The 18,973-nt window shown below is 29.4% G+C and overlaps 5 protein-coding genes across 5 annotated transcripts; 2 read left to right on the top strand and 3 right to left on the bottom strand.

Annotated features, from left to right (window-relative positions):
* Positions 1-1,764: 1,764 nt before the first annotated feature.
* Positions 1,765-2,358, bottom strand: GO595_005356 (HMG box family protein; the record flags this gene model as incomplete). Its single annotated transcript, XM_067918590.1, has 1 exon — positions 1,765-2,358. The coding sequence occupies one exon, from the start codon at positions 2,356-2,358 to the stop codon at positions 1,765-1,767; it is 594 nt and encodes a 197-aa protein (XP_067774569.1).
* A 617-nt stretch (positions 2,359-2,975) lies between these two features.
* On the bottom strand, positions 2,976-3,581 carry GO595_005355 (RNA-binding protein; the record flags this gene model as incomplete). Its single annotated transcript, XM_067918589.1, has 1 exon — positions 2,976-3,581. The coding sequence occupies one exon, from the start codon at positions 3,579-3,581 to the stop codon at positions 2,976-2,978; it is 606 nt and encodes a 201-aa protein (XP_067774568.1).
* Positions 3,582-14,725: 11,144 nt separating this feature from the next.
* On the top strand, positions 14,726-15,250 carry GO595_005354 (uncharacterized protein; the record flags this gene model as incomplete). The annotated part of the gene is made up of 1 exon (XM_067918588.1): positions 14,726-15,250. One exon carries the CDS (start codon positions 14,726-14,728, stop codon positions 15,248-15,250), a length of 525 nt encoding a protein of 174 aa, XP_067774567.1.
* A 151-nt stretch (positions 15,251-15,401) lies between these two features.
* GO595_005353 (40S ribosomal protein S9-1) lies at positions 15,402-15,974 on the bottom strand (the record flags this gene model as incomplete). The annotated part of the gene is made up of 1 exon (XM_067918586.1): positions 15,402-15,974. One exon carries the CDS (start codon positions 15,972-15,974, stop codon positions 15,402-15,404), a length of 573 nt encoding a protein of 190 aa, XP_067774566.1.
* Positions 15,975-16,364: 390 nt separating this feature from the next.
* GO595_005352 (Rpl16ap) lies at positions 16,365-16,961 on the top strand (the record flags this gene model as incomplete). Its single annotated transcript, XM_067918585.1, has 1 exon — positions 16,365-16,961. The coding sequence occupies one exon, from the start codon at positions 16,365-16,367 to the stop codon at positions 16,959-16,961; it is 597 nt and encodes a 198-aa protein (XP_067774565.1).
* Between the last annotated feature and the right edge of the window lie 2,012 nt (positions 16,962-18,973).

Raw genomic sequence — 18,973 nt, 5'->3', positions numbered from 1 at the left:
TAAGATGTTATTGATTTGTTGAAATCAGAAAAAAAATTAATGTATCAAGATATTATAAATTCTCTGGATTAATGCAGAAAATAATGTTTGAATTCGGATGTTTTGATAACGTATATTCATTTGCCATAGAGATTGCAGATAAAATAAGGTCGGGTTTGTCTAAAGTTTTTTCCCTGTAAATAACGTCAATAAGTATATTGATGAATTCGAACCTTATGTATCAAAATACGTACAATGCAGACGGAATCTCAAGATTTGTCGATACGGTGAATCTTTATGTTGAAAGCTTCAGTTATCCACAATTTGCAAAAAGTGTTTTATAGAACTTTAATGACAAAATGAATTTAATAAAGAATCTTGTCAAAGTTTATTACTTCAAAGTAGATGATGCGTTAATATCAGAAGAAGATTTCATGTTATTGAAAAATAATAGATTTATTGGTAGGAGCTTGCTAGCCCAGAAAAAAACAGGCTCAAACCTTAGAAAAAAAACTTGATTTTTTTTTTTAAAATTTAATTTATTATATCCTATAGAAGAACATGGTTGAACAGTTAAAATTTCTTACAATAGTGAAAATTTCATTCGTGGTACTTATGATGGAATTGCACAATTAATTAGAGAGGGAGTTTCTTTATTCTTAACATATTATTCATTTGTTTCTTCATTTATTAACTTTTCTGTGTCATTTTCTATAATTTTATTTTTTGCATTTATCTTTTGCTTACAGAATACATTATGAAAACTCAAAAACAACACAAGAACAATAAACGAAAAAGTCATTGGAATTAAAACGAGTCCAAATTCTTTGAATTCATTTATTAAACTTTTACATTTTCTGATTGTTAATTTCGAAGTTTGAAGTTTAAAATCTCCAATGAAATCAGTGACATTTTGAACTAATTCAGCAAAACAATTCAAATCAGTAAAAAATGACTTAAAAGTTGATAATGAAACAGATATTTTTGATGACGTTTTCGATGTTATTTGGATGAAAAATGGTTCAAATGAAGAAAAATAACATTTTTCACTAGAATTACATGCTTTAACTATAGAAAAAGATTGATGAGAGCTTGAACCATAAAAAGTTGTTGAAAAAGATGAATTAAAATAACCTGTGGATTTTGATATTAAAACATGATGTTTGATTGGATCTGAAAAAAAGAAACATGTCGTTTCATTCGGCTCAAGAATATAATCATATCGAAACTCGCTATTATATGTGATCATTAAAATGGAATTAGGACAGAGAGAAAGAGGAAAAGTCCATAAATTTACGTATTGGCTTGATGAACTTGATAAAACAAAACATGAATTTGAAACTCTTATTTGCCTCATTAAATCACTTAAGATATATTGTTTTGATGGTGAATCAACAAATGTCAAATTTAATTGATTTTTTGTAAATTGAATCAAAGAACTAGTGCAATTATCTAGACATACTGTTAGTGGTAAAAAATCATTCACCATAATTTGTTTATAACCATACTGTATAAATCCCAGAAAAAAAATAAAAACCATTGATACAAGCAGACATAGTCAAAAATTGAAATGAAAAGAACGTTAGCATGTAACTTTTTAATAATGAGGAATAGGACTGTTTCAATAGTTAGGTGTAAATAAAATAAATAAGATGAAAAATTTCTTGAATAACGATGATATCAGCAAAATTCATAAATTTATGTGAAACATTGAAAAAAAAAATATGTTAAGATTTAAAATGATGTTTTTTTAAAGGATATTTTTACTAAAAAAAAGATCATTTATTATTTATCTTCAGGTGGCATTGAATATCCTGGATTAACAGACCCGTACATTCCTTGTTGCTGTTGGGGTTGAGGGTAACTCTGTAATTGGTTCATTGAATTAATTTGTCCCATCTGTGGCATCCCTTGTTGGGGGTATCCCATTTGATTTCCTTGCATCACATTCATAGTCATCATACCCATTGGCATCATGCTCATTTGTAGCATCTGATCGTAATAGCCATTTGAAAATCCATTGTTCTTTGTTAGTAGTTCATTTAATGCTCTCTTCCTGCGTGCTTTTCTATACACATAGTTGGGATGCTCTTTTTTGAACTCTTCTTGGAGACTTGCAGCTTTTTGTTTGTATTGTAATTTAACTTCATTTGGTACTTCTTTCCACATTTTACCTAATATACGGCTGACTTCTGTATTCGAAAGTGTAGGATTTTTTTGTCTCACTTCTGTTCTCATTGTCTGTGAATATAAGATGAACGCATTTGGAGGCCTTCTAGAATTATCAGCTTCTTCAATGTCATTTGTTGGCTGTGGGGCCGCTGTTTGTTGCGTTTGCCATGCGGTATAATCTGGTTGTGGGTTCGCAGGGTTATACATCTTTTGAAAATGAAGAATAAAAAGCCCGCGATTTTCATCCGCACAAAAGTTAAATGCCAAATTGCTACCCGACTTTTTGTATTCAACGTTAATTTTAATTCAGATGAAAATATGTAAAGCTATGAAAAAAACTGTTTTCGGTAAGCATTAGAATGTTTAACGAAAAATCATTCCTTCCTTGAAGTATCTCAAGAAATGATATGGTTTAATGATTTTTACAAAAAAATTCTTCATATTGTTTAATATGTACTTTCCTTTGACATAATTTTAAAATTAAATTTGATCATATGGAAATTTTATAAAAAAAGTTATAAAAACCACAAAAATATATATATAATTCCTATGAATACAAATGATCTATATACAGCAAAACAAAAATTTTTGTTCAAAGGCAAAAAATGATTTTCAAAAAACTTACTAAATTCAATAATTTTAGTATTTAGAACATGTTAAAAGTATTTCTCCACTTAGGATTAAGCCTAAGTTTTATGAGATGAAATTATCAGTACAATTACAATTACAAATTTAATTAATATAATTTATTTTTCTGAAGTGATTTTATCTTTGAATCTAACACATTTAAAAGTAAAGATAATTATAATGAAAATCAGTCTCCTTTACTGATTTTGTTGTTTTGGTGCACGGCGGAAGTTCCTACGACCACGACGGAAACGACGTGAAATTCTTCTTGGTGCATCATAATCACGACGTGCTGGTCTAACGATTGATTCAGCTCCCTTGAATTGAATCTTTCCTTCTTTTGAGGCCTTAGCTTGATCTGCTGGACCAGAGAACTTGATAAAGGCAAAGCCGAATGCTTCACCTTTGTTGTAACGGATGATTTTTGCGTCAAGTGGGTTAAATGCCTTGAAAGCTTCTTTCAATTCATCAACTGTTGCGCCTTCAGGAATGCCGCCAACAAAGACAGCATCCATCTTGCGCTCTGGGCGGACCTTAGCTTGGCGGATCCTAAGATTGCGACCTAGGAATTGGATTGGCTTCTTTTGAGCTTCAGCTTCTTCAGCAGCCTTGATAGCGGCCTTCATGCCATCTTCATTTTCGAACTCGATGAAACCGATACCTCTTGGAACTAATTGACCACGGTATCTTTCATTCAAGATTCTTGTTGCCTTTACTTTACCAAATTTGCCAAAGAAGTTTGAGAGTTCTTCTTGCTTTGCCTTGAAGTTGATGTTGGTAACAAAAACAGTCTTTGGATCCATTTTTCGTGGAGACTGGCCAGCCACAAACCGAAATAATATATTGAATTTTGAAAGTGCTCCAATCAATATTTGAATAAAAGGTTTTCAATGTAAAAACTCGGATCGCAATTTTTGAGTGTTCTTCACCATCGTTTTCTAATGTGGAATACTTCGTTTGTTTGAGGATATTTTTGTTTGTTTGTTTGATTAATCTATAAATTGTGTTCACAACATGTTGTGAGTCTAATTAAGTTTTATGATTTTGAATTGACACAACTTATCATTTAGTAATAAAAAAAAAATATTATTTATAACTAATATTTATTATTCTCAAAAATAAAAACATCATTGAGCATACCAAATAGTTAAAGAATTTGAGTTTCCGCCCACTGCGATATAATCACCAGCGAAAGACAAACAATTCAAAGTTTTATTGTAATTAATTTTCGATGAAATTTTTGGTTTCTCAGTTGAAAACGCCAAAATTTCACCTTTTCCAGTTCCAATCAAGAAAATATTATCCGAAATCGAAATGTTATTAATAAATGAATCGAAGCTATAAATGCAGACGTATTCGTTATTCTTTTTTATGTTACATACACACACGAAACCACAGTCAGTCCCGAACACTAAGACCCCATTTTTAAACTCATATTTCATCGATATTATTATTCCCCATTCATTTTTTGTTTCGATTAATGTTTCGAATTTATTTAACACGTTAAACACAATCAGAACCGAAACATTATTCCGTAAATAAGAAATAGCTAAAGTCGATGTATTATCTATCCATGTAACAGAAGTAATTTGTGCCTGAAAATCTTTCGAGAATTGACTTTCGGCGTTCATTTTACTTAAGTCGAATTCGAAGATATCAATGAATGTTGAACATATTACAACTTTTTTACCATTCGGTGAAAAGTCGACGCAATTAATTTTATTTTTCTTCGTCGATGTTATGAAGTTATAATCATAAATTCCGAATTGATAATCGAATATTTTCACATCGTTTAACGTAACAATTAAAAATATATTAAACAAAGGATGTCGAATTAAAGATACATCAGAAGAAAATTCATAAATCTCTTCGATCTTTTCAGGAGAATTATTTAAGTCCATTAAATATATTTTATTGTTTGAACTTAAGACAATTTTACTACTGTCTAATGACATGTTAATAATATGATTAATAGTTTCGATATATGGTAATGTAATAACTTTCGGTGAACTTAACGCTAAATGATAATTACGAAATATCGGAGTTGATGGTAACTTTTTAATTGCGTTTTTTTGGATTTCATGAAATAGATTTAATTCGTTATAATGTTTTTGGATGATTAATTCGACTAATGGATAATCTTCAACATGAAAATCTTTTTTATTAATTTTCGGTACTTCAAAACTTGGACAACTTAAAGAGATTTGATAATACTTTAATGACTTTAACATTGATTTATATCTTTTATTTAGTAACTTATTCCATTTATTTGTAGTTTCGTCGAATTTTATTGAGATTTCATTAATAATTTTATATATTAAAAACATAATTAAAAAACGATCTCGTTCAATAGATAATATACTATCATTACTTTGAATGTATTGGTTTAAAAGATTTGGTATTAATTCCGGAAAATTCGATGATGAAATATCAATGTTTAATCGAGATCGTTCATTTAAATCCATTTTTTTATTAAAAACAAATTCATTATCATTTAATGTTAATAAGTCATAAAAAGGTTTATAATTATATGTCCATAATAACGTTGTAATAATACCGAAATAAATTGAATGATTATAATTATTATGTTTATAATTAATCAAATTATTTGTTGTGAATTTTATTTCATAGTTATTATTGTTAAGTATATTAAATAGTGTTTGTGATATTGTTAATAATTCTTTTGGATTAATTGGTAACATCGCTGAATATAAATATAAATATGTACATAAATCAATTAATTTAGAAAGTGAATTAATTAAAACATTTTGTGATTCGTTCGTAAGTGAATTAAATTCTTTAATCGAAGAACCAAAACGTAATATATATTCACTTGCAGCATCGCCAAAATTATTTCCATAAAAATCACAAAACGACTCAATCGAAAACTTTAACATTTCATTAAAAATATTTTCATTATTTTCATTATTATTATTAACAATAACAACTTCTTTTTCTTCAGTTTTCGATTCACTTGATTCAGATTCACTCCAATCATCATAATCATCATCATCAGTTATATTATTATCATAATTCCAATTAAAGTTAAATGTTTGTGAATTTGATTTTTTAATTTCTTCTTCTTCATTTTCTTCTTCATTAATTTCATTTTCTTCTTCGTTTATAGCAGATCGAATAATATTTGTTTTATTATCATTTAAATTATTTATATAAAACGCTAACGGTGATAATCCATCGAATAATAAATTTAATGAAACTTGTGGTAAAATATCAATTTTCTTTGATATATGATTATATATTTGGAATAATGTAATTCTTCTATCACCGAATTGTGATATATTTTTCGATAGATCATTTTCTATTATTACTTTACGTAACAATTGTTCACATTTAACATTATCTTTAAATAAATTCGATATTAATATTGGTATAATATCATCATTCCAATTAATGATACTTAAAAACCATTTCATTTCTTCCGAATTATAATTCGATTTAGTTATTAATCGAATTACTAAAAACGCAAGTAAAGGATCATCCAATTTATTACATATTACATTAACACATGACTTTAAATCATTAGCAATTAAAAATAATGTCGAAGCCATTTCATAGTTTTGATGAGATAAAGAAGAATACGCATTTTTTAACGCGCTTTTCCTATTAGATATTTTTGAGAAATCTTTCGAAAAGTATTCAGAACGTGCAATATCATTCGTAATTTTATATAACTTTGATATTTTCGAAAGATTTCCAAGTGCTGCATAAAGTAAAGCGACTGGTTCAACTTTATTATATAATTTCCACATGTTTAATAACGATGCTTTTACTATATCTATTAAAAGATTATGTGAATGAATTGAAGATGATATATTATACTTAGAAAGTGAATTCGAATCAATAAATTTCTTCAAATACATAATAATCTGTGATTGTCTTGATGAAAATGATAACCATAAAGCAAAATATGATGGAGGATTAGTTGTTTCTAAAACAGACATTAAATATCTATATCCGAATAAATCAATATCTTCTTTAATTTGTTGGATTTTATTATATAATGTTAAATGTGTTTCTTTATTATAATTATTTGGTATTTTTAATGCGATTTGAATTATATCTTGATTAGGTATTGCTGGGATTTGTTGTGGTATACAATGATTTAATTTATCTAAAAGATTAAACTCATATAAATGAAATAACGTCGATTGAATAATATGAACTTCTTTTTGATCATTGGAAAATATTGTTTTAGGAGATATCATATAATTATTATAAACTGGTGCAATGATTTTAGGTAAAATAGTTTCGGTCATATTATGTACATTTGTAAGTGGTTGATCACCACCAATAATAGTATTCGAATTCTCTAAAAAGTTTTTCTCCGTTTCTTGAATACACCAACGTGGATAAACATTAAATGTTTCATTAGAAATGACACAAATGTTTCCAATATTATCAATGCACATTAATGTAGTATCACGTAATGTTAATATTGGAATTACTCCATTTGTAATCAAATAAACGCGTTTATTATCATATGAATAAATTCGGCCGCCTAAATATGTTATGTCACAATATATTCCTCGCATATTCGGTAAATAAATTTCATTCGTACATTGGAATTTGTTCTCAATCAAATACCAAAATTCTAAATTTTCTTCTGTTAATATTACAAATGATATTAATGAAAGTGCAGAAATAGAAATAATTTTTATGTTTTCATCACGTTCATTACATTGAATAGTTTCCATTGAAGGATATAATATAACATTAATTTGATTTGTGCTGAAAATTGTTGTTATTATAATGAATTGTTTTCGAAAACTTTTACTAATCGAAATGATATCAAATTCTTTTATGTTAATTGTTTTATCTTTTAATATTATTTGATTTTTTGTTATTGCAAAAATTTCATTATCAATAAAATATAATTTATATATATTTTCGACATTTGGGAAATTATATTTTGAATTTGTTTTAGTTTCTGTATTATAAATATAAAATTCATTATTAAGAATATATAATAATTCATTGGATGATATCCATACTGCATTTTTCACATCTTTTGATATGAAATTATTCGATTTATATGGAGTAAAAATGGCCCAAACAAATAATTCGCCATTTGAATCAAGCGTAAACAAAAAATTGGAATTCTCTGAAAAATCAGCTTGAATAATGTTATGATTATGATAATAAAACTTATGTGGATTCTTAGATAAGATCGAAATATAATTATCCCCTATAAATAACCCTTCAATTCCTTGATTTGTTTTTCGTATTGAAATTAACGTTCGCTCTTTAACGTTCTTCGAGTTCGGAAATTCAATTTTACTGGGAAGCTCTCCATTTGGTCCAATCTCAACTTTAAAGAGTTGATTTTTATTGTCAACAAAAACAATTTTCGCAGATGATTCAATATGATGAGATTTGATACTATTGAAAATAAATGGCTCATATAAAAACATTCCATGATATGGCACCTGGATTGCAGAAGTACAGCTGAAGCTAAGAAGAGAAGACTGATACCAAATCCGTAAAATATTGTCTGATGTAATGGTCATGAATATTGGTGAGTGAGGATGAAAATCAAAGGAAACAATCTGACCAGGATGACGAATGACTTGTGATAAATTAGGCGATGTACTAAGGATAAAAACAGTTAAGGTTTTGGAATAGAATGATACAAGAAGTGACCCATCAAAGTTATACCGGCAAAAAGTTGATTGCAAACACATCCTTTTTCCCGGTGATTGACCTAATTCTGAAATTGAATGAAAAAACATTCCTTTTTGCGAGGAAATACAAACTTCTCTTCGAGTATTATACCAAGCAATACATGTAGCTGGTGAATATAATTGAACAACATTGGTATTTTGCCATTTAGAGTCATGATAATGCCAAAAGAAACATGTCGAATCCACATCACAAGAAATTATATGAGGTAAATGAGTTTCAAATGCAACAGTGCATACTCTCGATTTGTGACCTTTTAAAACAGCTGAAATCCATCTTCCTTCAATTAAAATAATTATATTATTTGAAGAAGCATATGCAACTAATCCGCCTGTTTGAACACCTGCAAATGAGATAGAATTTGGAAATTCTGAGTTTAAAGGAAAACTAAAACGAATTGATTTAATTTTGTCATAGAGAGCAGCACCAATTTTCATTTCATTTAATTTGATTGATACTGTTAAAAAATTGACTAAAATTTGCATCGTTTTACGAGTAAAGCAAAGTGACACTCTATCGGCACTTTTTATTCATATCTCTAGCTATAGAGCCAAATCAATTATATGCTATCTTGATATTGTAAAGTGGAAACTTCGTCTTGGTGCATATTATGTAAAATTCTATCAAAGTTGAACTTTTCACATGTTTTGTAAATTATAATTTAAAATATGATCCCCAATTTCATGATTTTTTTATTATAAGGTGGCCGATAAGTAACCGGAATTTCCCCCCACATAATACTTATCAACAAAATAAATATATATATAAATAGCTTGTATAAATTATTTTTATTGTTATGAGTTTGATAAATTAATTCCTTTAGATCATAGAGAAAAATCGAAAAACGGTCACTGTACGTTAAAAATTGTACGATAAGCAGATGGAACAAAGGTACGTCATCATGTATCTTCTACGCAAAAACATGAGGATTCTTGATATAGTCAAGGAACTCAAATATGTATATGGGGACGAAGCCCTCTCAAAAACCCAAGTGTATTTTTGGGTTAAAGAAATAAAGATGGGCAGAAAAGATTTAAATAATCTGCCTAAGGAAGGAAGACCGATAGACGAACAATTAATCGTCTCAATCCAGGATCATCTCAAAACGGAGCCATTCTCCTCATCTCGTGAAATTGCACTTGAGTAACATGTATCACATGATACAATATTAAGGCATCTTACTCAAACATTGAGATATAAATGTATGAATCTTCGATGGGTTCCGCACTTTTTAACCCCCGAACAAAAAAGTTGCAGAGTAAAATTGGCGAAGATTCTTATCCCAATTATTAAACATAAAGAAGCAACAGGCTTCGAATTCTCATTAACAGGGGATGAGTCATGGTTCATATATCGCTACCAATATAAAAGTAAGTGGGTAGTTGATGTAGATGATCTAGAAGAAAGGGTTGAAGAAACCCATTTTTCAAAAAAGACGATGTTTACAATTTTTGTCAATGGAAAGGGGGTACAATTAATTGACGTCAAACCAACACACGTTGAAATTGACGCCAATTATTTTATAAATAACATTTTAATGAATATCGAAGGTTCTGAACTTATGAAGAAATCAAGAAATATGAAACACAAGCTCCTGGTGCACTACGATAATGCACCCTGTCATTCGGCGAAGACCGTTAAGGAGCATCTCAGACATTCGGGCCTCATTATTCTGTCTCATCCCCCATATTCACCCGATCTAGCTATATGCGATGTTGGCCTGTTCGGAACTATGAAGAATTCTATTGCTGGAAATGAATTTGAAACAGAAGATGATCTAACAGAAGACATTAAAGAATTTTTCGCCTCAAAAAGTGAAGATTTTGATAATCTTTGTTTTTTGAATGGATACGTCGACTTGAAGCCTGTGTCGCTAATAATGGAAACTACATTCAATAAACAATAATTTTTTATTTATATACTTTTTTCGAAATTCAACACACATCAAAATTCCGGTTACTTATCGGCCACCCTATATATTCAAATGCTTTTACATTATCATCAAAGATCATATTATGATGTAAGTTGTAAATATTAACAGCAATTTCATAAAATCCAAATCTCTCAACCACACATTATTTGGTGTATCATTTTCATCTAAAAATGACGAATTTGAAGAAAAACAATTAAGGAAATCGTGTTCAAACAAAATTGAAGAATTTCATTCTGATAACGAAGAAATTAATTCAGAGAAATCAGAAATAGTTGAAAAAGAAGAAAACAAATCGAAAGGTTTCAATATATGTATGTGATGAATCAATATATGAAAATGTAAATGAATTTATTTGTATATTATATAATGATAATGTTTGTGTGATAGAATATAAATATGTTAAAGTGCTTACAAATGTTAATGAAGAATTTATTTAATATGATTTGGTAAATGATTTATGAAAAACATAACATACAATAATGAAAAATATATATTTTTCTTGTTTTCTTTTAATATATGAATATTATTTAAAAAAAATGCTTTTTATAAATAAAGCTAAAGTTACAAAATTTATTGCCAATTTAAAACTAAGTACAATAAAAAGGTTCATATTATAAGCAAAATCTGTTGCATTACTTGGTGACAAAACAACTAAGTTCAATAAAACTATTTTTGAAGTGACAAAATTGGTCTGTTGTTTAAAATTTAAAAAAAGTAAAATAAATATAGTTATCCAGATCAATTCAAAGATTTAAAACGTGTTGGTTTAATGGGAAAAAATGCATGCTTACGCTTTTGTAAGTTTGAACTATAGATGAATGATCTCCAAAAAACTTTAAACTTAAGTTGATATTTTGTGACGAACGCTGAGCAAAAGCAGACCGATACTACTTTTTGAGTTTTCTCAAAAAGTGAAGAAAGTGAAGTCAGGTTTTTTCATCAGGTATTGATTTTTTGACAAATGATCGTTAACCTTCAGAAATAATCTATCGTCCAGTTTCTGTTGTAAAATTCTATCAAAATTGAACTTTTCATAAAATTCATTAATTTCATGATATTTTTTTTATTTTCAAATGCTTTTTCGGTATCAACATATCAAAGATCACAAACAGAAAGCATCATCGGACAATATGATGTAAGTTGGGTAAATTTTAACAGCAATAACTGCATTCAATCGAAATCTCTCAACCACACATTATTTAATAATGTATCATTTTTAACTAGTAAAAAACTTCTTGCGTTAGATACGTCATGGGAAACTGGCGACCAGGTTATGGTAAGTTTTTATTCGAAAGATATTACTTCTTTTTTTCTAAATGGACACTCTCTTCAACAGGTATATTCCAAAGTTCGGACTTAATGCACCCATTCGCTTCAGAGTATTTTTATTTAACTAGTTATTATCCTGTTAGTTTACGATATGATACAAGCGAGCAAAATAGTAAAATTAATATGCAAGATTTGGATTACATGTATGGAACATCAAGTACATATCAAGAAAAAAAGGATACTGTAACAATAACACTTTCTCGTAATATGTCTCGTTTATATTTGACAATTCACTTTGATTCATTTGAAATCACGCAACAAACACTTTCAGAATATTCTTTTTTTCTAAATGGTTTAAAGCATAAAGGTTCATATAATTCATTTTTCGGTATGGTAAATGTCGATTATAATGAAGTTCCACTTGATAATTGGGATATAACAAATATCTGTAAATATAATTCAGTATTTAAAAGTATCGAATGCAAAATGATATTATTTCCACAAACAATTGCAAATGGAATCGAATTATTGGTGGTTAAAGACGGATGTGCAATCAAAGAAAACATACAAATTCCATCATTAGATACAGGATATACATATTCATGTGATATTAGTATGGACTTATCCACTCTGACTTTTACTCAATCAAATACATATACTCAATCGAATACATTTACTAATTCGAATACATATACTCAGTCGAATACATTTACTAATTCGAATACATTTACTAATTCGAATACATTTACTCAATCGGATACATTTACTCAATCGGATACATTTACTCAATCGAATACATTTACTAATTCGAATACATTTACCAATTCATTAAAATATAATGAGCAATATACATTTTCATTTATTTTAACATATTCTTTTGTTTATGACGAAACAAATATTTTAAGTCAATTTATATCAAACACATATACATTACTTAATATCAATTCAAATTATACATATCTATATACCGATTTCATATTTTACATGTATACTATTGTTCGATATTCATTATATATTTCATTCTATTCTCCATATTATTTAATTATATCGGAATATGATATAAATCAAAATGATAATAATAATATTACAATTGTAATTGTCGTTGTATGTATAGTTGTTGTAATATTGATTATAGGTTTAATTGTTATAATATATATACGACATCGAAATTATAAGAAAGATATAACAGAAGATGTCGAAATGGGTGAGATTGAAACTGAAGTAAGTAATGATTACATAATATCAAAAATGACGCATATTGAAGATGATCCATTTGCAAATGATTTTAAGGAAGACAACAAATTCAATATCGAGTGCAATTAAGAAATTTAATAAACATGAAATTTATGTGAACTTTCAATTTGTTGTTTTTGCTGTTATCATGTTTTTGAAATAAATTACAAAAATAAATGGAAAAACGAGTTATCATAGATTATAATGATTTACTATCATGAATTTTATTAATCATTTTGTGAACATGATATAATTCAAGCATTTGATATTTAAATATATATGAGGGGAAAATTATGATCGAATAAATAAAAGATAATTATCAGCAAATTATCCCAAGTGGTTATAATGAATTTATGTTTTAACTACAAAAATTTGGAGAAATAAAAGTTTTAAAAGAGAAAGATTCCGGGATTTGTCCACCAATGCCAAAAAATCCATTCGAATCCCAAAGTCATTCAAAGAAGAAAGGATGGAAATTTCTTAAAAACCTGGATCTTCTTAAAAAATGATTTCACTCTTTTTTATTTTTGAATGGGGTGATAATATATATCATTAACGAACATCATAAAAATTTTCCTGCTGAGAATTTTCTGAGATTTTAGATTTTGATTATGTTCTTTTGATAATAGTGAAGAAAAAGTTTCTAATTTATAAATACACTAACATTTACTTATAATTTTTTAAATTCCCAGTTCCTTTCTTATTCTTTTTAGTTTCTTCAGTTCAATCATTGGGAGACCGTTAATTAAGCTCTGTTCACAAACAATCGGAGTAGCAAAAGTTCCTCTGTACACACATGTCTCAGCTTCATTAACACTTGTCAACTTATTCTCGTTGCTACATACCATTTCCATAGTGAAACTTCTTCTCCTTCCATCCCAACATTTTTTCCCATTATCGAAAAACATTGTTGAGCCACTTACGTTCCTGTAACGACCAATTACGGTGCTTCCTTGCTTAGCCTTTCTCATGAACGAAACTTCGTAGTTTTCAAATGCATATTTTTTCTTCAAACTCATTAAATACAAATATGAGGTTTCGTTTGTATTAACATTAACATAGGAAAAACGTTTGCATAACTTCCTTAGTGATGAAGAAATGAAACTTAGAAAAGATTGTCTTTCTTTTGCATGCATAAATGTCGAATTCCAAATTGTTGTCATCATACGTACAAAAGATGAATTCGATTGAGAAGGAATTTCATCATTTTCAAGTTTGTTAGCAAATGAATTACAAATGTTAAAAATAAATTGTTGAAAATAATGCTTGATATTGCTTTGTTTTGTGATGTTTGTATAATTTAACCTATATTCTTCATTTAATGCGATTCCTTTCTTATAACAAGTAGCAATATCATTGATTAATTTTTTTCGCTTTTCGATGTATTTGCCACATGTGTTTGTACAATTTGAATGAGGATTTAAAAATTCATCTGAGCCATCACAACAATCACAAATGCCATCAGAAACACTCCATCTTGAAATGTATTTTGATGCAATTTTGCCATTGATACAATAAAATTCTGGATTGGTTCCAACAGGTGTTCCAGGTTCATCTGAACCATCTAAGCAGTCTAAATAATTATCATTGAGTGAAGAAAGTGGGATTATTTTTAAGCCATCAAAACAAAGGAAGGTTCCATTTTCTATGTTGATATGTTTTTTATATTTTTTCCATGTTGATGGAGGAGCACCAAGAGGATGCTCCAGAAAAGCAAGTAAAAGAATCATTTAAAATTTTAACAGGTAATGTGAAAATTATTTCACAAACTTTATCCGAACAAACGTTCTCAATTATTTCTTAAACAAAGAAATGGAACGCCCAAGCCAACAATCCCTTAATATCCTTCAAAATGCTATGGAAACAAAGGCAAAAATTGATGCAATGAATGAGGAAAATAACAGAATAAAGGAAAAATTAGCAAGATCACAAGAAACACTTCAAAGACTCCAAAATCTATGCATTGCTTCTGCATCTTTAATCGACCAAAAAAATATAGAGCCATCATCTTTAAAGTATCTATCAAAGCTTAGTGATTCCACAGCTGTCGTTCCAAACAAAACAAAAGATGAAGAAGATCAAACTAAGTTAATTATTGGCAAATACCTTAACCAAATACTTGCTGTAATTGTTGATTTCACAGAGCAAAACAGCAACCCTAATATTCTTTCGATGTTACAACTCGAAAATACTCTTTATCAATTATTCAAGTTTGCAGAAGAAAAAGAATTAGTCCCAAAGCGTGCAGATAATGAAGGATGGAAACAAGGAATGGCTGTTCATGGAGCACTTGCTGAGCAAATTCTTAATACTCTTGAAAATGATGAAGAAAAGTAAACAAATTTAAAATTTTTTTATTATTATTTTAAAGCTGACACAACCAGACAACTTTTAATGAAATGTTAAACTAAGTTTGTAAATATCCAACGAATGTGAAATTATATTTGATTTGAAAAATATTTTTATTCAATCAAAAAATTATTTATCTTTACTCAGAGAAATCGTCGCCCTTTCCTTGCTTTTTGGCTGCGTCCTTGGCCCTCATTCTCCTCTTACGTCCTGCCTTTTCTGTTGTCATGACAGAGTTATCAGCATAGCGGATATTGCGCTCTGATTCCTTCCAAACAAGGAACTGTGGTTGGTTGACAAGTTGGTTTTCGACAGCGATGTGACGATGGTTGATGAGTGTGCGTGCATGATGAATTGATTTGGCAAGTGCAGCTTTGTGAACTTGTGTTTGAAGACGGCGATCGAGGAGATCATTTGGCGTAAGTGAAAGTACATAATCGAGTTTTTGCTTTGTTTCATCGAGAACACCGAGACGTGTGAGACGACGAAGAAGTGCAGCACCTTCGAAGATGCGCTTTGTGTCATTTTCTGGAAGCATAAGAAGATTACGAGCAGATTTACGGATCTTGGCAAGTGTATAATTAACCCTCCAAAGTTCACGCTTGTTCTTAAGACCGTATTCACCGACAACCTTAAGTTCACGGTGAATGCGTTCCTTTTCGTATGGACGCATTGGTTTCTTGAAAGTACGGCCGAAGTTATGACTTGTCATCGAGCAAAAGAAAGGCCAAACCGTTAAACATTTTGAGTAAAGTTTGTTCGAACAAAGCATGTTAAAATTGCTTCGAACCCAGAAACAAACACTTTCAGCTCTGAAGATAAAAGTTTAATATCTGAAATTGGTTTAACACATGCCCAAGATTATAAGTTTCTTCATTAAGTTTTTTATATTTACATTTTGAATAATCTGATTAATTGCTTTTGAATTAATTATATTAAACTGTCTTAAAATTAGATTGAATGTTTTGCCAAACTAAAGAAGTTTCCAAATTATATTTTATTGCTTAAATTAATATGTATCTTATGCTTAAATTACCATAAAGAAGAAGCCGTTAAATAACCGCCAGCAAAACGGTTTCGGCTTGGTCCTTCCTTTTTGCAGATGTCGATAGTAATTGATGGAAAAGGCCATGTTTCAGGCCGCTTAGCAGGTGTTATTGCCAAACAACTTCTCAACGGAAGGAAAATTGTTGTTGTTCGCGCAGAAAGTATTGTTACAACTGGTGATCATCGTTTTAATTATCACAAATATCGACGTTTCTTAAGAAAGACAACCAACTCAAACCCACGCCATGGTCCATTCCATGAACGTGCACCAGCTGAAATCTTCGCTCGTACAGTTCGCGGAATGGTCAATTATAAGACAGCTCGTGGCGCTGCTGCCTTTGCCAGACTTAAGGTTTACGAAGGCATCCCAGAGAAGTACGAAGGTGTCAAGAAACTTGTTGTTCCAACTGCTCTTCGTGTCGTTGCAATTCGTACTGATCGCCCAGTTACAACACTTGGAAAGATCTCAACAACATTTGGATGGAAGTATGGCCATGTTGTCCAAGCTCTTGAAGAAAAGAGGATTGCAAAAGCTGCTGAATTACATGAAGCTAAGAAGGCAGAAAAGGAAAAGAAGCAACGTGCCATTGCTGCTGCTAACAAGCAATTAGGCGCTGCTGCTGTCAAATTCCTTGAAACCTACGTTGAGTAAACATCTTAAATTAATAATTTTGATTTTATTTCTACGATTAATAAACGAATGATGTTCTCCTTAAAGACTCCAAAATCATATGAATTATCTCGAAATATCTTCAATTTCTCGGTTAAAATTTTCTGATTGAGCCCAAAAATTACTGGAAATTGCGAAATTTACCGTTCAATTAATTGAGGTTAACCGATTAATCTGATTCAAAAAGAATAAATTTAAAGCTAAACGTGTTTTCCGATCACATGGAAAACATTTCCTTCTCATCTCTTTCTCTATGCCCTGGTGAAATAGATGCAGTTATGGGTTGCAACATAACAGTTCCATGGAACTTAAGTGATTTTGATAGTAAACTTGTTCTTTCTTACAATTCAAAATTAATTGAATGTAAAAAATGTCATTCATTGAAAATATCCCCTGATGAAATTTGCCCAATTTGCAATCCTATACGTTATTTTGATAGAAATATTTCTAAACCAAATTTTAACATTTTTCATAATAACCAAAATATATCTTCAAAAAATCTAACAGTTTCCCTCGTATTTGATTTATCTGCTGATAAATTCTCGATTGGCAGAATCATTAATTCTCTTATATCGCAAAAGTTACCACTTGAAAATTGTAAGTTTACAATCGTATATTTGGCAGAAATCCCCGTATATGTCACAAACTCAAGTAACATTGTAAATGTTTCTTTTGGTGATATCACAGATCTTTGTTTTTGGACGTGTGATGAATTACCAAATGCTTTAAAAGAAACATATTTTATTATAGAGTCTCTTATTGTTAACCAAAAAAGTAATCCTGAAGCTTTAATTGATTTATTCAGCAAGATTCAAACAGATAAAGTCATCTTTTTTTATTCATCAGAATTAAAGATCCCCGATCAAAGTACCAAATTTCAAGTTCATGCAGTCGATCTTATTCACAAAACATTTCAAAGCCCTCTTAGCTCCTACAAACAGCTTTCTTCACATTCTGTTTTTTCTCAGCATTGCACCAACATAATTGAGTGCATTACACGTATCGTCAAGCAACCGGTTATTAACGGCTGCGAGCTAACGGTCAACACATCAACCGGCTTAACACCCAAATGGGGTTTTATATCCAGAAAAGTATATCTAGGACAACTAAAGCAAATTCCTGTTTCTAGTTTTGACTTCTCAGTCTCATTTAAATTTAGTGGAAACACCAATAATACGAATTTTTTTTCATTACAATTTATCTATAAATTTACTAATGGGAGTACATTTATTCAAAATCGTATATGGCCTAAATCGGAAAGTGTACCACAATGGATAACGAACATATCATTTTATGATTATCTTTCATTAATCATACGCCAATATCTTCTTAAAACATATGCGAAAGAATTAGGTTTTTCTACATTTTCCAAATGGAAAATCACCGGAACATTTTTAGATCTTAATTCGAATTTTATTTTTCGTGGATCAAAAAACATAAAAACAGTAATTTCTGTGTTCTCATTTTTCTTTGGTTATGAGCAACAAACAATTCCACAAAGCACGAAAGATGAAATTATACTTTTGTGTTTAACAATGGGGATGGACTACATGAAAGAGTTCATTGCTTCTTTGATGCGATTAGAAAATGTTGGTGAGTTCATAGAGATTCCTCCATTTGTTATATCGTACACAAATGTGCCTCAGAATGAACTGGTGAATCAGAACAGTTCAGTGCTGTCGCCTGTTTATGTTATGCTGGAAAAGCAAACGTTCGATATTGTAAAAGCACGACTACAGAAGGCTATACAAAATGGCTTCATTGCTAAATAAATAAATGTTTGTTACAAATAAAATTTTCTTCTAATAGATAAAAAATTTAACTATTTGAAACAAACGAAGAAATATTTACTTATTTATATGAAAAAGTAACCATGTTACCATTGTTAAAACAATTAAAAAGTAACAAATTTCTATCATGTAATTTTTTAATTATTAAGTTTTATAATTATTCTAAACATTTCAACATGTAAATTTTAAAATGATTCTTAATAT

Source organism: Histomonas meleagridis, assembly GCF_020186115.1.
Source record: "Histomonas meleagridis strain 2922-C6/04-10x chromosome Unknown contig_33, whole genome shotgun sequence".
Taxonomy (NCBI): Eukaryota; Parabasalia; order Tritrichomonadida; family Dientamoebidae; genus Histomonas; species Histomonas meleagridis.
Note: the sequence above shows the minus strand (reverse complement) of the source record. Positions and strands in the feature narration are given on the sequence as shown.